Source organism: Capricornis sumatraensis, chromosome 10 (assembly GCF_032405125.1).
Source record: "Capricornis sumatraensis isolate serow.1 chromosome 10, serow.2, whole genome shotgun sequence".
NCBI classification, from domain to species: domain Eukaryota; kingdom Metazoa; phylum Chordata; class Mammalia; order Artiodactyla; family Bovidae; genus Capricornis; species Capricornis sumatraensis.
The window spans coordinates 101,722,238-101,745,059 of NC_091078.1; the positions used below are offsets into that span (position 1 = coordinate 101,722,238).

At 52.5% G+C, this 22,822-nt stretch overlaps 1 protein-coding gene across 10 annotated transcripts in view; it reads right to left on the reverse strand.

Annotated features, from left to right (window-relative positions):
- The window catches only part of IFT122 (intraflagellar transport 122), a 65,689-nt gene that overhangs the window by 26,133 nt on the left and 16,734 nt on the right, over positions 1–22,822 (reverse strand). For 7 of the 10 annotated variants that reach the window (XM_068982507.1, XM_068982505.1, XM_068982506.1 and 4 more), the window contains 10 exons: positions 22,668–22,734; positions 21,365–21,511; positions 18,027–18,102; positions 15,188–15,379; positions 14,900–15,038; positions 13,545–13,747; positions 11,921–12,058; positions 9,850–10,014; positions 6,376–6,573; positions 534–674 (listed from right to left, as the gene is read on the reverse strand). In XM_068982507.1, the coding sequence (XP_068838608.1) occupies positions 534–674; positions 6,376–6,573; positions 9,850–10,014; positions 11,921–12,058; positions 13,545–13,747; positions 14,900–15,038; positions 15,188–15,379; positions 18,027–18,102; positions 21,365–21,511; positions 22,668–22,734 (1,466 nt within the window). Of the gene's footprint in view, positions 1–533; positions 675–6,375; positions 6,574–9,849; positions 10,015–11,920; positions 12,059–13,544; positions 13,748–14,899; positions 15,039–15,187; positions 15,380–18,026; positions 18,103–20,072; positions 20,250–21,364; positions 21,512–22,667; positions 22,735–22,822 lie in introns of all 10 variants that reach the window. The other 3 variants (XM_068982500.1, XM_068982497.1, XM_068982498.1) reach the window with 1 other exon arrangement.

Sequence of the window (22,822 nt, forward strand, 5' to 3'; positions counted from 1 at the left end):
GACTCAGCCAGGCAACACCGCCGTGAACAGAGGCCATGAATCCGGCTGTGAAGGTGTGTGTGGAGTGGCACTGAGTCAGAATCAGAGAACCCAACCATTTCGTCCAAAGGACCTAGCGGAGCGCCAAGAACAGAGCCGTTTAATAAACTGCCTAATACCGGCAGATGATCGCACCGATGATAAAAGCCACCACTGACTGAGTACCGACGAGGGGCACGCTTTAGCCGGGCGCTGGGCGTGGATGAGAGCTAACAAGGCTGACGGCAGACTCTAGAGGATGCCCCTTCTGTGCAGTGGGCCTTACACGCATCAGGTCCCTGCAAGTCTGTGAGAAGGGGCCCCGTGGTCACCCAGCTCTTACGCGTGAGCAGCCTCGGCAAGGCTGTGAGCGGCTGAGGCTCGCCGTCAGAAGGTGGCTGAGCTGGGGCCCCAGCACAAGCCAGTCTGAGCCCAGAGCCCAGGAGGGCAGGCTTCGGCCTCTGCTAGGGAGCCCGTGAGGACAAGCGCCCCGGCTCGCGCGAACGGGCGCTCACCTTCTTCGCTGTCTCAAACTCCAGTCCTTCCAGGGCCTCCATGGCCAGCTCGCGCCAGTCGGTGTCGGTCACGCCCAGGCAGGCGATCTGGTAGGCTTCTCGGAACATCTTCCTGTCCAGGTACTGGTACATCGGGGCAGACTGGAGGGGTTCGGCAGCAGGAGAGAAGACTGCTCTCAGAACAACGCACAGAGTCAGGCGCACGAAGCCTGAGCCTGCAGAGCCGGGCCACAAGGACCCCCAGCACCCAGCTCAGGCCTCCCCCGGCCCCGCTGATGGCCTTCCATCGGCCACTCCGTTCACAGCCACTGAAGCATCGTGTTCACAGCACACGCCTCCACTCACCTCCCCGCCACCCCCACAGGCTGTGCCCACCTCCAGGGCTGGGGGGAGAGGGGGGCCTCATTACAAGATGTCACCCTCACCTGGAGTGCCCTTGCCCCCCTCATTCTTTGCAAAGTTACCTAAGTCACTTTGTTAATCACTCAGTCATGTCCAGCTCTGCTGTGAGCCCATGGACTGTAGCTCACCAGGCTCCTCTGTCCATGGAATTTCCCAGTCAAGAATACTGGAGTGGGTTGCCATTCCCTTCTCCAGGGGATCTTCCTGATCCAGGGATCCAACCAGGGTCTCCAGCAGTGCTGGCAGATTCTTTACCATCTGAGCCACCAGGGAAGCTCAAGTCACTTCACAGGCCCTGTTAAAATGTCACTTCTCCCTTCCCTCAAGGGAAGGAGTCTGCCCCTTGTCCTGACCTTAGGTTCTATTTTAATTATAAACCTGCCCCCTCAAGGCTTGCACAACCCGAGGGTGGCAGCGGGGTTGTACTGATCTCCCCCGGCAGGCCCTCAGTCTCCACCTAATGCCTGTTCATCCTGCTGAAGGAATGAACGACGTTACCAAGAGGAAGAGGCCTGGGATGGCCTCTTGTGGAGAGGGCCAAGAAACCTGCGGATCCCAAGAAAGGCTGCCCTCTCCTCGTCCCTGGCGCTGGGAACGTTTCTCCCATCCCTCGCCTGGGATGCCTCGCCCTGATACCTGTGAATGGCTCCTCTTAACTTCTCTTTTTAGGTTTCAGAAGTGCTTTTGGAGTCCCACCGCCCTGGGTGGTAGGTGTTGTTGACTCAGTCGTGTCCAACTCTTTGCGACTCCATGGACTGCAGCACGCCAGGCTTCCCTGTCCCTCACTATCTTCTGGAGCTTGCACAAACTCATGTCCATTGAATCAGTGGTGCCATCCAACCATCTCATCCTCTGTTGCCCGCTTCTCCTCCTGCCTTCAGTCTTTCCCAGCTTCAGGCTGTTTTCCAATGAGTCGGCTGTTCGCATCAGGTGGCCAAAGAAGTGGAGCTTCAGCGTCAGTCCTTCCAGTGAATATTCAAGACTGATTTCCTTTAGGATTGACTGGTTGGATCTCCTTGCTGTCCAAGGGACTGTCAAGAGTCTTCTCCACAGTTCAAAAGCATCAGTTCTTCAGCGCTCAGGTGTCATTATCCCCCGACTACTGCCCAGGGACTGAGACTCGAGTGACCTGTTAAGGGCCCAGAAGTGGAACGCAGAAGCCCTGGGGCTGGGCCGGGGGCAAGCGGACCAGGTTCTGTGCTCCTCTCTGCTGTGTGTGTGTGTGTGTGTGTGTGTGTGTGTCTGTGTGTGTGTGTCTGTGTGTGTGTCTGTGTGTGTCTGTGTGTGTCTGTGTCTGTGTGTGTGTGTGTGTCCTGCAGAGGAAAACAAGGGTGAACTGGCCCGTGGTGGTTTCCACAGCAAAGGGCCAGCAAGTGGGGCTGAGGCGCTGCCTCTGCGCGGGCCTGCTGGGCAGGGGACATCAATCACCCAGCACTTCTGTGCTAAGCGTTCCCGAATGTGGAGCTGGAAGTGCTGTTTTCTCCATTCAGGGCCTTTATCTTTGAAATTTCCTGTCCTGTTTTTTAGCTTCAGATTGAAGGAAACTAACAGCAAGATTGCTGCTGAAGGCTCACCTTTTCCACCCAGCCTCCCTCCCCCAGCTCTCCTCTCTCCGAGGCGGGCAGCAGGGTGTGAAACCGGGAGCGGTCGGGCTAGAATCCTGGCCTGGCGAGCCCACATCCTCGCTGAGGGATTTGGGGTGAACGGATCAGCTTCTGTTGCCATGCCCTGCCCAGCCCACTGGCGACCAGTGCTTTGAAAACGGGAAGGTGCCGGGAGAAAGTGAGCCTGCTCCCTCCCACGCTGCACTTCTCAGCACAGAACACATCTGCGGCTCCTCTCCGTCTTTCCAAGCCTTTCTGGGCTCAGATGAAGTGTCATCACCTCACAGAAGCCTCCGCACACTCCCCGAGAACAAGGAGCTCTCCTTTCTAAGCTCCTCTGGTAGACCACCTTTGTTCCAAGTTAGTTGTTTTGTAGTGTTTGCTATTTAAAGATCGAGAAGAAGAATAATAGGAATTGGGCCAGACAAAATCTGAAAGATGGACGCATTCAGCTCCACTGCACGGAGGGCAAGGGGCTGCTCCAGGCCGTGGCTGGTTAGGGGGCAGGGTCAGAACTCAAAGCTAGTTGTCTCCCCTCAAGGGGCCCCCAGGTGGAGCCCCATGAGGGTGGGACGGGATATGGATGACCAACTGAGCACGGAAGCCACAGTTAAGACACAGGCTAGCCTGGGAGGCGCCATCTGAGAACAGGAGCTTTAAAAGTATTCAAACCGAACAAATGCCCTCTGAGCTCTGAGCAGTCTCACTGTCGCATTCCAAGCATGAAGTCACCACCGCCCCAAGGAGCCAGACCGATCCGGGGCTCGCCGCTCTACTTGGCAGCCCTGACGAACCCGTTCTTGCACAAGATGATGTCAATTTCGAAAGGGAACCAGAAATCCCCAGAGCGGGCCTGCTGCTTTCTCCCTCGCCTCTGGGCCAAAACCACAAGCCGGCTGGAGGCAGGGGTGACAGATAAATCGCCTTTGTCTTGGGGCTGCCTCTCCTGACCCCTGGCAGCTCCGAGCTGCTGCGTCAGCAGGACGGCCCTGGTGCGGCCCTGGGGGCCCTGGCTCCTGAATCTGCAGGGCTTGGCAGAGGCGCCCAGGGCCGCCCCTCCAGCTCCTCTGGGCCGGCCACAATCAGGGAGCAACAAACTTATCTTCGAGGTCAGGGCAGCAGTGCTAGAGGAAAACTCGCGCTCAGCGCGGCCTGTCTGCTCGATGGAGGAAGGCTGAGTTTCTAGCGGCTGTGGGGCCAGGGCACGGGCTGGGGAGCAGAGAGGGCTGCGGGGAAAAGGTCCTGCGGGGGGAGGGGTTCTTGCCCCTCCTTCTGCCCCGATTCCACCCATCTCTCCCCTCCTTTCTGTGGCTTTCTTCTTTTCCTCAGATCTGAATTCCACTACCATGTACTGAATAATTGCTCTGTGTCAGGCTCTATTCATTCCCGAAGCAGTCAGTAACAAGGGTGTCATCATCAGTTTAGAGCGAGAAGCAGGCCCCAGCCCCGCTCTGTACAAGAAGCCAAGGGACTTCCCCAGTGGCCCAATGGCTGAGACACCGTGTTTCCAGGGCAGGGGGTGTGAGTCTGATCCCTGGCTGGTGGGACTAGGTTGTCACATGCCGCCTGGCACAGCAAAAGAAAACAGAGCCAAAGCAGAGAGCGTGAGTGAAGGTGGGGTGTCTGGAGGGGGCGCCGACTGACAGAGCCCAGAGAAGGGCGATCTGGAGACATGTCTACAAATCCTCCACATGGCCGTGACCTTTGACCCAGCAATTTTCACTCTGGGGAAAGTATACCACAGAGCTATATTGGGACTGGTGCAAAGACCTGGCTGGGAAGATGCCCACCACCTACAGGAGCAAAGAAGCTGTAAACGGCATGACTGTCCAACTGGCTGAGTGTGCTGTGGACATCGTGTGACAGGACAGAAAGCAGTCATCAGAACAAGGGGGCAGGGCTTCCCTGCTGGATTGGTGGTGAAGAATCCGCCCGCCAACGCACGAGACACGGGCTCGATCCCTGACCTGGGAAGACCCCCATGTGCCAGGCCCCTCTAGAGCCTGTCTGTGCTCTAGAGCCCGGGAGCCACGGCGCCTGGGCCCGGGCCCTGCAACAAGAGGAGCCCCCAGAATGAGAAGCCCACGCACTGCCAACTAGAGAGCGGCCCCTGCTCTCCGCAACTCGAGAAGAGCCTGCGCAGCGGCGACGAGGGCCTGGCACAGACGAAAAAAATTAAGTAAATCAAATTATAAAGTAAAAACCAATGGGGCTGCGGGAAGCCAGTGTGGTTAGGGTCCTCGTGGGCTGGAGGTGCCGGTGCAGCACAGCTACCCAGGTGATAGATTTTGTACTGTGGTTCTGCAAACTGCTACCAGTGAGGTCGCCTCGGCAAGTGGTTACAAAGGATCTCTGTCTGATTTCCTCCGATTGATTACATGTGACTCTACAATCATCTCAGTATTCTAAATGCTAGAGAAGCACATTTACTCATGTGGAGCCATGTTTCCAATAGATTGCTGGGTAGAAAATCCCAATTGCTAGGTGACGGCCAATAACACCTACAAAGTGATGGGTCTGCAAACATGTAAAATCAGGTTAACTAGAAGACAGAGGTGAGGGGAGGTGATGAAAAGTCTCTCTTATTTAAAATCCACATTCAGTGAAAATATGGTAAAGCTGAGGTTTCATCTCCAGGAGCAAACAGTATTTACAGTATGGTTGCACTTTTGTTTCAAAATGTTTACATAAAATCATATACTCAGAAGAGTGTACTATGCATCTATTATATATACATATAGGAATGGTCTAGGGGCATACATTCTACAATATTTAAGATGACTCTGGAGAGGGGGCGTCCCTGGTGGCTCAGTAGTAAAAAATCTGCCTGCCAATACAGGAGACATGGGTTCAATCCCTGGTCCAGGAAGATCCCAGATGCTGAGAAGCAACTAAGCCTCTGAACCCCAACTACTGAGCTTGTGCTCTAGAGCCTGGAAGCCGCAACCACGGAAGCCCATGTTCTGGAACAAGAGAAGCCCCCGCGCCTCAGTTAGAGAGCAGCCCTCGCTCGCCGCAGCTAGAGATGTGCTCACGCAGCAGTGAAGGCCCAGAACAGCCAACAGTGAATAAATAAATAAAAGAGTGATTCCCGGGAATTCCCTGGAAGTCCAGTGATTAGAGGGTTTCCCCGGTGGCTCAGCTGGTAAGGGATCCACTTGCAATGCAGGAGATCCTGGTTCAATCCCTGGGTTGTGAAGATATCTTGAAGAAGGGTTAGGCTACCCACTCCAGTATTCTTGGGCTTCCCTGGCAGCTCAGACAGTAAACAATCCTTCTGTAATGCGGGAGACCTGGGTTAAATCCCCTGGGTTGGGAAGATCCCCTGGAGGAGGGCATGTCAACCCATTCCAGTATTCTGGCCTGGAGAATCCCATGGACAGAGGAGCCTGGCGGGCTACAGTCCACAGGGTCGCAGAGAGTCAGACGTGACTGAGCAACCAAGCACAGCACAGCAGTGATTAGGAGTCAGCGCTTTCACTGCCGGGGCCCAGGTTCGATCCCTGGCTGGGGAACTAAGATCTCACAAGCTGTATGCATGGCTCTCGGGGAAACATGCTGTCTGCTGCCAAGCGACCTTCCATACCTTCTCTGTCCCTTCCAGGAGAGGGCAATCAGAAAGACATGGAGGCTCAGGGAGGCTGAGCTGCTTGCCCAAAGACACCCAGAGGTTGCAAAGGGTGGAGACGGGGCTCAGGTTCAGGTCCAGAGTGCCTCCCGCCTGACCGTCGCTGCCACGCCCGTCTCTCCACCCTGTCTCCTCTCCACTCCCTCCCTGGCTGCCCCCGGGCTCCTAGGCCCTGCCCTGGCTGGGGGCAGACAGGGTGCCGGATCACCTGTGGCACCTCCACGGCCGACATGGAGAAGACGTGGAGGCAGAAGATCTTGGAGCCGTTGTAGCCGACCACGAAGCCCTGCAGCTTCTGCTGGTGCACAGGGAAGGTGCTGGCCTTGATGTTGAGGTAGCCGCCGCCCGAGAAGCAGAGCATGTCCTCACACTGGGTGTTCCAGGCCACGCTGTTGGCGTTGGGCTCCTGTGGGCAACGGACGGTGAGGGGATGGCTCCACTCCTACACTCGGCCAGGAACTGGCTCCCAAAGGCCTGAATCACACTAAGCTGCTAACATGGGTTGTAGGGAAGGTCAGGGAAGAAGGGATCAGACACAAAATGGACAGCACAGAGGAGGAGCAAGCTCCTCTCTGCACTGCGTGTGCTGGAATTCTTCAGGTAAGCATCACTTCTGAAAAATTATCCCCAAAGATTAATCATTACATAGGAAGTGGGAAAATCAGCAAAGTGGGATCTAGTTCTATTAAAGAATGAATAAACAAAGCTAGTCACTGAAGAAGGTTTAAAGGGATAGATCCCAAACAATTACCACTGATTGTTTGGGGTAGATGAGATTGTGGGTAATTTTTTATTTCCTATGTTTTTTTGTTTGCCTCAAATTTTCTTTTGGTCATGAATGTCTATTGTTTTTTATAATAAGAAAGAGAACAGTGAGTTATTTTAAAAGTAGAAAATAATACATTGTCTCTGTGCTGACAATCCACACATGTAAAATCCTTCAAGCTAAGTTTCAACAGTACATGAACAAAGAACTTTAAAATGTACGAGCTGGATTTGGAAAAGGCAGAGGAACCAAAGGTTAAATTGCCAACATCTGCTGGATCACAGAAAAAGCAGGGGAATTCCAGAAAAACATCTACTTCTGCCTCATGGACTATGCTAAAGCCTGTGGATCACAACAAACTGTAGAAAATTCTTAAAGAGATAGGAGTACCAGACCACCTTACCTGTCCCCCTGAGAAACCTGTATGTAGGTCAAGAAGCAACAGTTAGAACTGGACTTAGAATAACAGACTGGTTCATAATTGGGAAAGGCGTGTATCAAGGCTCTATATTGTCACTCTGCTTATTTAACTCATATGCAGAGTATATCATACAAAAGGCCAGGCTGGATGAAGCACAAGCTGGAATCAAAACTGCTGAGACAAATATCAACAACCTCAGATACACAGATGATACCACTCAAAAGGAAGAAAGTGAAGAGGAACTAAAGAGCCTTCTGATAAAGGTGAAAGAGGAGAGTGAAAAAGCCGGCTTAAAACTCAATATTCAAAAAACCATGATCATGGCATCTGGTCCCATCACTTCATGGCAAATAGATGGGGAAACAATGGAAATAGTGAGAGATTTTACTTTCTTGGGCTCCAAAATCACTGCAAATGGTGACTGCAGCCATGAAATTAAATGGCACTGCTCCTTGGAAGAAAAGCTATGACAAACCTAGATAGTGTATTAAAAAGCAGAGACAGCACCTTGCCAAGAAAGGTCCATCTAGTCAAGGCTATGGTTTTTCCAGTAGTTGTGTATGGATGTGAGAGTTGGACCATAAAGAAGGCTGAGAGCCAAAGAATTGATGCTTTAGAACTGTGGTGCTGGAGAAGACTCTTGAGAGTCCCTTGGAAAGCAGAGAGATCCTACTAGTCAATACTAAAGGAAATTAACCCCAAATTATTCATTAGAAAGACTGAAGCTGAAGCTCCAATGCTTTGGCCACCTGATGCGAAGAGCCAACTCATTGCAAAAAGACCCTGAGGCTGGACAGATTGAGGGCAGGAGGAGAAAGGGTCAACAGAGGATGAGATGGTTGGATGGCATCACTGAATCAAAGGACTGAATCAAAGTTTGAGCAAATTCCAAGAGGTGGTGAAGGACAGGGAAGCCTGGCGTGCTGTAGTCCATGGGATCACAGACAGTTGGACATAACTTAGCAACTGAACAACAAAACTACAGTCACCCCAGGAGGCACCCATGCCCTTCACTTCTCCTCAAAGTTTTCTGCTCAGCTCTGGAGCCCCAGGGACCAGCAGATGTTCCTCCCTTTCTGCCTAGAACCTGTTATAATGGCTGAGTCGTTGATAATGAACATGGATTACTTTCATAATGAGGAAAAAACAATGTAAGTGCTTTCTGTTTGCAGGCGGCCGGGGCAGCAGAGAGGAGAAAAAGCTGGGAACGTCCGTGCCTCCTGGCAACTTGGAGAATTACCTCCCCTCTGCCCCCTGCAGAACCCTCAGCGGGGGCTGGGAAGAACACAGGCTCTTCCACTCCTGTTGAGGCTCAGCTGCAGACTCACAACTGGGGCCCTGCTAACCCGTGACACCTGCAGCCGTGGGTGCTGAGTCTGGGGAGAAGAGAAGCAACACTGAGGGCCCTCGTTTGTGCCAGGCGCTGAGCCAGGTTCTACGGCACCTTGTTTAGCCCTGCAGCAATTCTGGGAGAAGGCAAGTACTACTTGCATTTTAGAGGTAAAGAGCAACTGAGGCTCAGAGAGGTTCACTGACTTGCTGGAGATCGCACAGTAAGCGATGAAAGCAGGGGTGAAGGCAGGTCTGTCTGAAGATAAATCCTGTGCTCTTTCTTTCCTCGAAACCACTCTGGCTCCCAGTGATGAGGGCGAGTAGCTATAATGGAGTCGCTTCAGCCCAGCGATAGCCAGGCATCCCCTTCCCAATCCGAGGCAGCACTCCTCTGCCACGTTAATGCCACTGCCGAGGACAGAGCGCCCTGATGAAGGGACCTCACTCTGCACACCACACAGGGAAAGCCGCAGCAGCTGAGGAAGCCAGTCAGGGGAGGGTTCAGCTCTGTGGGGAACTCGCTTCAGGCAAATGGCCTTGACCACTTACAAAGCCCCCAAGAGGCAAAGCGCAGCGCCCAGTCCAGCAGAAAGCCAGCCAGCACTGGGCACGGGGCCTGTGGGCCCTTTTCTCCGGCGACACTTCCTCCAGCCTAGGCGTTGTGGAAGCAGTGCCTATCCCCTCAAACACTCCACATCTGCTGGCTCCGGGGCACCCCTGTGAAACGGCAGAGGGAGGGTTCCCCCTCCCCTCCCCTTTCAGGTGACAAAACTGGTCCTGCTCCCTGACTGTGTCTCAGGGCAATCACAGGCACAGGTGGGCCTCTGGTCCGTGAGAAGCAGACTTTTCCCAAGAATCATCTTCACGTTAACCCACGTACGGAGACCCCACACGGGCCCCACTGAGACTTATTATTACTCATTTACTGCTCACAGTGATCTTATAAGAAAGGTATAACTTGCCCATCTTCCCAGTGTGGAAACCGAAGCCCACAAGGCTCAGCCAACTCCTGCAGCTCGTGTGCAAGGGGCACGCTGGGCCAGGGCTCTCAGACTCGGGGCTTCTGCACCTCCCTGCTCCCCCAGGGCCCCTCCTGCAGGGGCTGGGAAGTGAGGGGAGGGTCTCTAACCCAAGGGCCCTGTCCTGAGCACTCCGGGGGTCACCTGAAAGAGCAGCTCCTTGGTGTGGATGTCGTACACCAGGCACATGTCGTTCTCGTCCACCACGGCCAACTTGTTGCGGGAGGCACTCATGTCCAGGCAGCGCACGGCGGTGGCCTGCTTCAGCAGGACAATGGCGAAGAGATTGTCCACGAAGATCTTGAGGATCTGGCAGGATTTCAGAGGGGAAAGCGTGAGTAACCACGGCCACAAGACCCTGGAACAGCGGCACGTTGCTGGAACCCCATGTGTTCTACAAGCACCACCAGCACCAACTTCACCAAAGGCTCTGTGCAGAGAAGAGGGAAGGGAGGGCGGTTTCCCACAAGGACCAGAACTGTGGCCCATCAGAGGGTGCCTACGTAACGGCAGCCCCCGAGACACGACCGACTCACTCGAAGGTCTGCTTGACCGGGGACGGTTAACAACATTGCCCAAAATGAAGGATTAGAAGACAGCATAGAGCAAGAGCTGAGTCACAAACTCATACAGGAAAAGGCTCCTGTAAACAGACAGACTTCCGGTGTAACCACAGCAAGAAGAGGATGATGGTGATGATGGCGAGAATGGGGAGGATGGGACGATGGTGAGCAGGATGGGGAGGATGGTGAGGATGATGAGGAGGATGGTGAGAATGGTGAGGATGGTGAGGATGGTGAGGATCATGGGGAGGAAGGGGAGGATGGTGAGGAGGATGGGGAGGATGGGGAGAATGGTGAGGATGATGGGGAGGATGGCAAGGAAGGTAAAGATGATGGGGAGGATGGTGAGGATGATGGGGAGGATGGTGAGGAGGATAGGGAGGATGGTAAGGATGATGGGGAGGGTGGGGAGGATGGTGAGGATGATGGGGAGGATGATGGGGAGGATGGGGAGGATGGTGAGGATGATGGGGAAGATGGTGAGGATGGTGAGGAGGATGGTGAGGATGATGGCGAGGAAGGTAAGGATTATGGGGAGGATGGTGAGGATGATGGGGAGGATGGTGAGGATGATGGGGAGGATGGTGAGGATGATGGGGAGGATGGTGAGGATATTGGTGAGGAGGATGGGGAGGATGGTGAGGAAGATGAGGAGGATGGTGAGGAGGACGGGGAGGATGGGGAGGAAGATGGGGAGGATGAGGAGAAGGATGGAAACAGCTACCAGTTACTGACTGTGTTTGACAGTCCGGTGAAACATGTGGAACTCTCATTTGTAAACGCTGAGCCTCAGAGATTGAAGTCACTTGCTCAGGGTCACACAGCTCGTGAGCTGCTAAGCATGCGCACAGCCCCAGGTTCACCTGCCCACAGAGCCCAAGGTCTCCAGTCTTGCACTGGAAGTGATAGGTGATGAGAGGAGAAGCCAGCTCTCCTTCACTGATGCTGACACTCTGCAGCCTCTGCTAATCTCATCCCCTATGACTTTCAGCCCCAGGAAAGGCCTAACAAGCCTCAGCCACAGCCATCTGCTAGACAGCTTGGCTCTCAGGCTTATGCAGTTATATTTTCCCTTTCAAATTTCCATGTAACCCACTTAGAACTTTCTTCTTTTGAGCAAAGAACACACACACAAATCTGTTCAACTTTTTGTAACCTAGATTTTCCACCTTCATTTGAACATAGGGCCCATTTTCCTTGAAACACCTGGTAATAGCCTGAGGACTAGCACCCTCTGAGTTGCAAGCTAGAACACATTCCTTGACCCATTCACTGTTCTAACAGGCATCTGATGTAAGGAATGAGCTCCATCTCCCTCTCTGTGAAGACACTGAAACTGAATCTCCAACAAGTCTCCCACCTCCTGGGTGACCTTAAATCCACGAAGCCTCCATGGCAGCCCAGAGGCTGCAAAGCCAACTCTGCCAGAACGTGGCATGCTGAGTGGAAGCCACCACGGCTCTGGCTTGACGCTGGCCACATAAAACAGGATCCCGGGCTGCCCTCCAACGTGCCTGTGGGGCGAGGGGTGGGGGTGTGGCGGGGGCGCCCTTTGCTTGCTCCAGGAACCCACCTCGGGGTCAGCACTAGTCTGGCTGCCTGTGTCTGCCTGCAGATTACTGGCCTAATGGGAGACGGGAGGGCGCACTCACCTGTCCATTCTTCAGGCCGACCAGCAGACCCTCCCTTCCTGGGGGGCCGCCGATCACCTTAATGTAGCGAATGAGAGACTCCATCTGCCACTCCCGCTCCTTCTCGCCGCTGAAGGACAGGCACTGCAGCCGCCTCTCCTAGAAAACAAGCGCAGCTCCGGATGATCGCCAGCAGGACAGCCGTGCGTGGGCGCCCAAGGAGGTCTGCCTGCGCCTACAGGGTGAAAACTACCTCCACACTCTGTTCCCACTGAACCCATCGAGACCCCGTGCCTGGCAGCTTGACACAAGCCTTCCCGTGGAGCCCGGCTCAGCCTCCATCTTCAGCAGACCTCCAGGCAGCCACAGCCAGGGGCCGCACCTGGAAGGACATCTATAACCTGGGGTACCCCTACCCTTGGGCTTCCCAGGTGGCTCAATGGTAAAGAATCCAGCTGCAACACAACAGCACGAGTTCGATCCCTGGGTCCGAAAGATCCCCTGGAGGAGGGCACAACCACCCACTCCAGCATTCTTGCCTGGACGGTCCCATGGATAGAGGAGCTTGGAGGGCTACAGTCTGTGGGGCCACAGAGGCAGACGTGGCTTGGTGACTAAATAACAACAACCACCCCTAACCTGCCTTAATTGGAGATTTTTAGAGAGATTTTTAAAATAGTATCTTACATATGTGATTCCTACAGGATTTCTTCCATTTTATCAATTCCAACAGGCCTAGTTTTGCAAAACCAAATCCACCTCTACTTCCAGGAAAGCGGCTGGGCTGGCCTTCTCTTACGGTCTCCCCAAGCATTCCTGGCATCAACCTAGACAGCTTCTAGGAAGCTCTAAGTTGACAAATCTTTTTTTGTCAAAAAAATTCTCAGGAAGTAAAACTTCCTTTACTATTTTGAGTTGATATCTTAATTTTTTTTTGTTGTTTAACTGAAAGTGAGCATAAATTTATGTGTGTACACATTTACCAAAATGACATTGATCTTCATTTTGTGGGATATCAATGTATGCTTTAAGTCATTAAAATATATACAAGCCATTTCAACAAAGTGCTTTGTGCAATACAAAAATGAGTACTTCAGTTTTTTTGTTTTGGGCCTTGAGTCTTATAGGATCTTAGTTCCCCTCCCAGGGATTGAACCCGGGCCCTCAGCAGTGAGAGTGCAGAGTCCTAAGCACTGGACCAAGAGGGCTCAGTCCTTTCAGTCGTGTCCAACTCTTTGCAACCCTGTGGACTATAGCCTGCCAGGCTCCTCTGTCCATGGGATTCTCCAGAAAAGATTACTGGAGTGAGTTGCCATTTCCTTCACTAGGAGATCTTCCTGACCCAGGGATCGAGCCCATATCTCTTACGTGTGTCTCTTGCACGGGCAGGCAGGTTCTTTACCACTAGCGCCACCTGGGAAGACCAACAGGGTAGTTCCTGTATTCTCCAGTTTATAGCCTATGGCTTTCTGGTAGGGTCTAACCCCTCCATATGCCAATAAGCATGAAAGCAATGAACAGCCACTGAGCTTGATGGAAAGGGGCTTTCTTCCAGCAACCAGCTCTAGAGCCAGGAGGTGGGCACCCCGCTCCCAGGGGGAGGATGAAGCAGATGCAGCCCTCCCTCTGAGCCGCTGGCACCCACCTGACAGAGGATGATGTGGTCGGCACACACCACCAGGAGGTTGCACTCGAACTTCCTGGCAATCTTCTCTTTCACCCGGTACCGCATGTCCAGCGAGTCCTCAGAGTACAGCTCGTAGATGAGGATCTTCTCGGGCAGTTGGATTGCTAATCGATTCTTGTAGATGGCAATTTTCTTGACAAGTTCTTTGCATTTAATTCGAACTGTGAAACAGGGGGAAAAAAAAAACCCAGCTCGAACAAGAGGCTATTAGGTAAGGGAGAAGGCAGAGAAATTAAAAGCCATCATTTACTTAATGCTAGTGGCAATTAAAGGAGACACATTCATCAAAAAACCTTTACAGAGTGTCTAATACGCAATCAACTCTGCTAAACACTGAGTCGCATACAAATCTTTGTGGCCCCGAGCTTACATCTGAGTGTGCAAAGTAGAAGTCTTTGTGCCACCATCGCTTGCTGAAGATAAATCTCCTCTGAATGGCACTAATAGCCCCTGATGGTCATGAACAGGTCTGGGTAACTGCCCACAGCTCTGGACACTCGCCACCCAGCACTCTTGCCAACAGGGAGCCGAAGGCAATTTCTGGCACACACTAGGGTCTCACGCTCGTGCTACAGGTGGAGAAAGTCCCTCAGCAAGGATAGCGTGGAACTGCCTGACCCGCTGCACTCTCAGCATCGCAGCTGGAGTCTTCCATCAGAGGTGCTCCCAGGTGGGGGACCAGAGGATGCCACCTGACTCTGCAAGACACCCCTCGACCTAGACCCCCACACACAGGCCCCTGCAATGCGCTGTGGCCGGGACACCTGCAAATGAATGCCCTTGAAATAAGCAGATTCTCAGCCCACTGAACCAGCACGGCCACTTGGGTGGACAGAGGAAGGGACTGGCTACCTGAGGCCTGGAAGCCTGGCCTTCTGACCAAGCCTGTGCAACCCACCGCCTCCTTCTTTCTGGGGGAGGACCCACCAGGAGGTGAGTGGACAAGGAGCTGGGGGAGAAGCACCCCAGAAGGGACTGTGATCAGAGAGGACACATGTCCGCAGAGACCCGTGCAGGTCACCCAGCCCCTGGCTCTGACTTCTTATATGCTGTCCTCACTTAGCCAGGCAGTCCATTTCCCCTTAGCATTAGCTGCAAATTTTTGTTTTCGGAGAGAGGGTTCATTGCTTCAAAGACATCAATATCCTCTCCACGCTCCTACCACACAAAAGAGCGAGACCCGGTGGTCCAGCATGTGTCCGGAACACCAAGGAGCAACACGCCCTACCGTCTCATTTGCCCTGTGAGCAGCGCTGTCGACCTGCCCCTCTCCCCGGCATCTGGTGGGCAGAGGGGCCGTGCCTGCCGCTCACCTTTCTGCTCGGTGATCAGGTGCTGCACGATGACGTCGGTCATGCTATCCCTGTAGGCGTAGCGGTCCTTGTAGAGCCCGTGGACTGTGCTGAAAATCAGCTGGTAGAAGGAGATGGTGCCATCCTGGCAGCCCACCACCTGCAGAGAACGAGCCTATCAGTCCTCAGTCCTCTGTGGAGACATACCTGCCTGTTAGGAACAAATGTCAGTGGTCTGACTGGCTAAACACGGCCGATGTTCACTGACTACTTGGGCGGTGGCCCAACCAACCAACTCCCGCTTCTTACCACGTAGTTGGAGTCAGGCTTCACTTTACACGTCCACACCCAGGAGGTCTGCTCCCCAACGGCCCCGAGCCGCACGCCATCCTTGGTGAAAAGGGACACTTGCTTGTCTGACCCCCCCAGCAAAATGTACTCCCCTTTAGTAAAGTAGCTGATGCAGCAGGGGTCAAAGTTCAGGGAGTGGTCCTTCCCGATCTGAAGAAAAAGAACACACCAAGGGAGATCCATGCTGAATTCATGATCATCGCAACACGATCAAGGGCTTTTCCCTCCATCCTTTACATGGAGAGCTGGCCAGCGTTCTCTCCCATGTGACAGATTTCATCATGAACACAGCCCAGCCCTCTAGAGCACGCCATCCTCTCCACACGGACAAACCCTCCAGGGTCTCCCCCCGCCCCCCGTCCCACCCAACGGCCCCAGGGCTGTGTCTTAGCTCCGCAGCCAATCCACACCCTAGATGGTCTTTCTCCCGTTAGGCCTCCCCTTCTGTTCACAGCCCTTGCTAGGCTTTAGGATTTCCCTCAGTCCTGAAGAAAATTTCTTTTTCTTTCTGCTTTTCTTTTCCTTCCCTCCTCCTTTCCTTTTTTCTTGTACTTAACAAAACTAAGTCCAATCAATTTTTTAAAAATTGTTCTTATTCGGTAATTATCCTCATCCTATTTCTCTTTAGATTCAGGTATTTCACACACCACACGATTCACCCATGTCAAGTGTATACTTCATTGGCTTTTAATGCACCTGGAGTTGTACAACCATCATCACTAACGGCAACATCCCAGAAAGAAACCCTGTACCTGTCAGCAGTCAATCCCCTTTCTCTTCTCTTTTCCCCCCCTGGCAGCCACTAATCTACTTCCTGTCTGGAGATTTGCCTGCTCTGGACATTTCATATAAACGGAAACACAGACCATGTGGCCTCTTGTGACCGGCTCACCCTTTTTCAGTAGCACCAGTACTTCACTCCTTTTCACTGCTGAATATTCCACTGTATGGATAGTCCCCATTTTATTTTTCCGTGCATCAGTTGATAAACATTTCAGTTCTTCCTATTTCTGGCTATTATGAAAAATGCTGGATATGAACACTTGCACACAAATTTTTGTACAGATGTACGTTTTCATCTTTCTTAGACATGGATACCTAGTAGAGTTGCTGGGTCATATAGTAACTTCACATTTAACCTTTAATAACTACTTAAAAAGTGGCTGGGTATACCATTTTATATTCCTGTCAGTAGTATACAAGGGTTCCAATTTTCCATCCTAGTGGGTGTGAAGTGGGTCTCAGTGTGAGTTTGATTTGCATTTTCCTGGTAGCTAATGATGTTCAACATCTTTTCATTTGCTTACTTGGCCACATGTATTTCTCGTTTGAAAAATTGTCCATTCAGATCCCTGTTCCATTTTTTAATTAAGTTGTCTCTTTATTATTGACTTGTAAGAGTTTTTTACTCCTTGGAACACAAGCTATGACAAACCTAGACAGCATACTAAAAAGCAGAGACATTACTTTGCCAACAAAGCTCCATCTAGTAAAAGCTATGGTTTTTCCAGGAGTCATGTATGGATGTGAGAGTTGGACCATAAAGAAAGCTGAGCACTGAAGAATCGATGCTTCTGAACTGTGATGTTGGAGAAGACTCTTGACAGTCCCCTGGACTGCAAGGAGATCCAACCAGTCCATCCTAAAGGAAAGCAGTCCTGAATATTCATTGGAAGGATGGATGATGAAGCTAAAACCCCAATACTTTGGCCACCTGATGCAAAGAACTGACTCATTTGAAAAGACCCTGATGCTGGGAAAGATGGAAGGCAGGAGGAGAAGAGGACGACAGAGGATGAGATGTTAGATGGTATCACTGACAATGGATATGAGTTTGAGCAAGCTCCAGGAGCTGGTAATGGACAGGGAAGCCTGGCGTGAAGCACTCCATGGGGTCACAAAGAGTCAGACACGACTGAGCAACTGAACTGAACTGAAGAGTTTTTTCACATATTTCAGATGCAAGTCCCTTATCAGATAAATGATTTGAAAAATTTCTCTCCCACTCTGTGTGTTGTCTCTTCACTTTTGATGGTGCCCCCTCTACTTTTAGGATGAAGGTCAAGCTCCTGAGTTTAGTTCCCAAGATCCCAAGTCAAAATGAGTCTCTTACAGTTTCCTAAGCGGCCCATGCTCTTTCAAACCTCCATGCCATTCTCCACAGCACCCCAGCACTAGACAAGGATGTCCTTTCCCCCTTCTCCATCAGGTGTCATCTCTTCCAGGAAGCATCCTCACATCTCCCTGCCCACCCAAGGCCTGAAGGGCTAGCCTAGCAGGTGCTTATAAACGTGGGGGTGAATAAAGCAAATACAGGAAGGGGTTCATGACTAGGACCAAGGCTTTACAGACCAAGCTGCATTTCAGTTCAACCATTTACTGGCGGTGCAGGACCCTGGGCATAATATTTATTCCACTCCCCTGAGACTTGTCTATTCATATCTAAAAAGCAGATCAGACTTTCCTGGCAGTCCAGTGGTTCAGACTCCGCACTTCCCCTGCAGAGGGCACAGATTTTATCCCTAGTAGAGGAAGTTCCGCATGCCCTCAGTGTGGCCCCAAAAATGTAAAAAGTTGATCAGCAGAGTACCTACTTCACAAAGTTTTCTAAGAATTAAAAGAGATAATTCATAGCACTCAGCACAGAAACTGGTGTCACAGTAAATGCTCGATAAACAGGAGCTAACACAAAGGATGAACAATCACTAATAATGGAATCTCCAAACGTGAAAACAGACTAAAACCAACAGGCATGACCAAACCGGTACCTCCCACCGGGCTGGCACAGACTGCATACCTGTTTTCCACTCAGCTGGTAGAAGGAAAGCTTCTGTCCCCAGTCAGCTACAGCCAGGATGTCATTGCGTTCCTCTCTAATCAACAGAAGACAAAAGAGGTTACGTGGGGCCAAGGCCTGCTGGTGAGTGTTGCCCGAAGGGTTTAACAAACAACAGGAAAGAGAAAGCCCTGGTCAGGCGGTCAGAATGCCAAGTGCTGGACAGGAGGACAGGGGCCAGAGGGCTGTGACGTGGGCCTACCCATCAACCGGTCCAGAGGGAAGGGGAAGGTGAGGTCAGCCCTCCCGGGATCTGTATCTCGACAGGATGCCCCACCACGTGGGTGCTCATGGTGCAGGGACATAGCCACCATGAAGAGGTGAGACCCCTTGTTTCACAGCTTCCTGGGAGCAGAGCTAAGACAGTGAGGTTGGAGATCCGAGAGCGCTTTCTCTTACACACTGTACAAGGTGGGGAGGAGCAGAGGGACGTGTCTTCAGTGGTGGGAAGGCATGGATCATCTGACTTTTTTTTTAATGGACAGAGGGGAACCTTCCTTGCTCTTCCTCAAGAAGAAACTAACACCCAAAGCTCAGTTCCCTCGCAGTTGGGGTTCTTACGCAGGTGGAATGGTTTCTGATTGGATCTAACAGGAAAGAATGGCGGCTCGCTACAACCAGCCCGTCTCTGAAACCGACTGCCATCAGCATCAGCGTCCTGGAATTGCGGCTGCAGGAGCCGCACAGGAGAAACCTCCTCAGCCAGGGCTGCAGATAGGGCTACTAAGGAGTCGAGTTCAAGAGAGAGAGGTTCCCAGCCCTTGGGTGCTGGCCTGAACCCACCTAACATTGCCGCCTCTTCATTAACTCCAGCGTTTTGAGCCCAGGGCCTTGGGGTCATCTGACAGCACCATGAGACACTCAGCCAAAGCGTGGTGCAGCCCTGTGAGCAAACCCCGGGCAAGTGTGACCAGATGGCAACTCACGCAGGCTCTAGTCGATAGCCAAGGGGACAAAGACAACGATGGAGGGGGGCGGAGGGACCCACAGGTGAACTCTGTGTGAACGGCACTGACATCCAAACACGACCCGGGGCCCAGGCTGCGGCGAGCCCTCTTGAGGAGACCTCGTACAGCTCTGGGCCAGGCTCAGCCTCCATGAGCTGGATGGCTGGTTTCCAACCTTCTTTCTCCCCCTTTTACCACCCCCCCGCCAAACCCTGGGCAGTGGGACTCTTCACCAAAACAAAAGCTTGTGTTAGTAACTAAAGGGTCCGCTCTGGCTGAACACAGGTTGGGACGTGAAGCCCACCCTCTCTTCCCTTCCTGGTCCCCCATCTCCCACCTTCTTTTCCCAAGGAAGCCCAGGCACCACAGAACAGTCTGGATGAAGTGATCTAGCTTAGGATTTGTCAATCAGAATGTCCTGGCTCTCACACCGCAGCCTGCAATGGTTTCCCTACAGGTAATCTGGGCTGAAGAGAAGGAAGGCCGGCTGGACAACAAGGATTTGACGTGAGGACTGTGGGTAAGACGGGGAGCTCCTCTCTGATATGTGCCCTAGCAAATGCAGGGTGAGGTGCGGTGTGGGAGCAGGCTGAGAGCGGTGTCCAGTAAGAGGGGAGGCGTCTGATGAACTACGCTGCGGCCAGGCCAGGGCACACAGGCAGGCGCTCAACGTCATGCTTTTCAAAGGACCCCTAGATGCCACTCTAAAGAGTTTACTCTACGATGCTAAGCGGACAAAAAGGGAGTAGGATATGGTTTGGTTCATACAAGACTGGGGGGAAATACACTTAAGATGCTAACAGTGGTTTCCTCTGGGGATGGGGTCTTCAGAATAGTTGAACTTTCTCCTTTGGACTCTTCAGTATTTGCCAGAGTTTCTCTAAGAAGAGTCTTATAACCCACACACGAGCTTCAGGGGAGCGCTCCCCCCGGCGGGAAGAGCCTGCAGCAACAACACCCCCGGTCTCTGGGAAGGCAGCGCCAGAGAGGCGCCGGCCGGCAGGTCTAGGCTGGGGCAGGCCCCTCCGGGGAGGGCTCCGGCTCCCTGGGACACACTCACAGGCTGTCGTCCCCGGCACTGTCGTCCTCTTCCTCGGGCTCGTCCTCCTCTGCCCCACTACCCTGACTACTGTACACTGCAGACTTCAGAGTGGAAGGGATTTCCTGAAAGTAGCTGCTGACAATGGCTTCCTCGGAATCCTCGATCTCTATGTTCATCCAGAAATTCTCCCATCGGCTGCAGACGGTAAGGGGTTGTTCAATCGCGTTGCCTAGAACTGCACTAGGGATATTAATTTCAAGACCTGTCAAGGAGCCCCTGCCCCTTGCCCGGAAGAGGACAGCAACCAGGCAGACCAGGCAGACCAGGCATCCTGCGTCTCATGAATTAAAAATGGGCCCCCGAAGCCACAGAGTCATCTGTGGCCGCAAAAAGCAAACAGCAGGAACTCTGGGCTAGGCTAATGGGCTCTGAAGGCATCAGACATGCATGCCACAGCCCTGGGCTGGACCAAAGTATTCAAGAAGAAGCGTAATCATCTGATGTCAGAAAGGCCATGACATTAAACAGCCTTCTAAATCAAGTAGGTCCCACCTTTAAAATGACATTGGGTTGGTAAACAATTAAGTCCTTTACCTTCAGAGGACTCTATGGGGAACAGCGGTGGCTTAATAATGTTACAGGATTATACAAGGAGACCTAAAGCTATCAGTGCCCCATCAAAGTCACATGAGCATAGTAAAGAGAATGTGCGTAAGGCTGGAGAAGGTAGATGCCGACTGTTTGCGGAACTAACTGTAGGCTTTGGGGATATGTATACTTAACACTGATGTTTTGGGGGCTAAGGGCAGCAAAAAAGGCTCATGAAAAGCAAAAAGGGCTCGTGAAAAAGCGCATGTTCTGTTCAGACTTGGAGGGAAGAACTGAAAAGGGGAAAAGACCAAAATAAAGCCATGGCACAGAGGTGAGCTACTGATTCATAAGGAAGTGGCTCTCCTGTGTTACATGCATACACACTCTCTCTGTCACACACGCACACTCACACTCACACACGCACACACACACACACACACACACACACACACACACACACTCTGGGCTGGCCTAGATAGCTCATCTGCTCAGCTACACTTCTGGGATGCATTCCAAAACTCAAGATGGGCTCTTTAAAAATTCCATTGAAACGGGAACAGGTTCCAAAACGGATCAGTCACATGGGGTGAGAAGCCCTTGAATCAGGGAGCCTTCGTGAGGAGAGAAAGAACCCAGCGCCTGAGGAAGGGCTTCCTAGAGCTCCTGACCGAGGAGGAGGTGGAGGAGCAGGAGGTGGAGGAGGGCGGCGGTGCGGTCACCTGGATGGGTTCCAGCTGATGGACCAGATGGGGGAGAGGGAGCCCCCCGGCCGCTCGATCTTCACCTTCTCCTCGCCGTTCTTGTTGCGGATGCTGACAACCCCGTTGAACATCCCCAGAGCCAGGTACTGCCCGTCGTTTGTCCAGCTGTTCAGACAACCGCCAGAGGGCGTGGGGCGGGGAAAGGGAACACGGCAGGTAAAAGCAGTGAGACCTGGGCCCTGCTTCAGACGGCCTGATGAGGCGGCAGCGGCCACAAGCACCTGGGCCCTGATGAAAACATCTCAGGGCCACACTGGGAGTCCCGCTGCTTCCCGGAGCGGAGAGCGAGACGTGAAGGCGGGAACACCTTCCCCTCGCCGCCACGGTCTCTGTCGGCACCGCCACAAGGGCCCTGAGCTCTGCGTGCACCGCTGGCGGGGCCAGCCTCCTCCCACCCCCAGAGCCCCCTGAGCACAGGACCTGCATCTCAGTCACTGCCAGTCTCCCGAGCAGGTGCCCACCAGCTGCTGAACGAAAGGGAGGCTGCGCTGAGAAGCTGCTTGGCAAGCACAGCCACCCTTTGAGAGCGTCCACCATCTGCAGGAGCTGCTTGCTTCCAACTCACTACCTTGTGTGCATTTCACAACAGCCCTATCAAGACAGCATCTTTTTTTTTCCTTACATACAAAATGGAAATATATTTGTCATTTTTCTATGTTTCACAAACAACTGATTCTTTCCCTTCATTAAAAACCTCCATTCTGTTCTAAAATGAGAATATTCTGATGCTTGGAAAAAGCATTTATTGTAGCTTAAAATTAAAACTGTGAGTGAATGACTCCATATATTGAAGTGTTACATGTTACTGCAAACATCAGATTTCTTTTTAGTAGTTTCTTTTCTTTTTAGCATCTTAATCCCCGTTTGTCAAATGAGGAACCTCCCGAGGTCACAGAGCCCGTCAGCTGCTGAACTGGATCTGAACCCAGATCTAACGTCAAAGCCTGTGCTTCCTCCAGCGCTGTGCCGCCTGGACAAGGCCAGCTTCACATCCCCCGAGTCTGCCCTGAGCACAGCCTGAGGCTGGGACACCTGCTGCTAGACAACTGCCCAAAAGCCACCTGCAGTGCTCTTTCGCGCCACGACCAAAGACACGGGTTCTTCCCATCAAGGAGACCACGAGAGAAGAAAAGAGGAAACATGGGGCCCAGAGCAACTAGGAAGCATAAGACCTTTTCTACTGCGTGAACCAGCCACATTCTGAGTCTGTTTGAAGAGCAGGGGAACAGAAAACCACCCTCAGAGCTGCCCCTTAACTTACCTGCAGCAGGTTATCTTGCTGCTGGACTTGTGCTTAGAGACAGACTTCTGCTCAGGAGACCATAAGCCTTCAGTGCAAAATGATATGAGAGAGACTGGTTGGACTATTGGTGTTGTTCAGTCACTCAGTCAGTCCAACTCTTTGCAACCCCACGG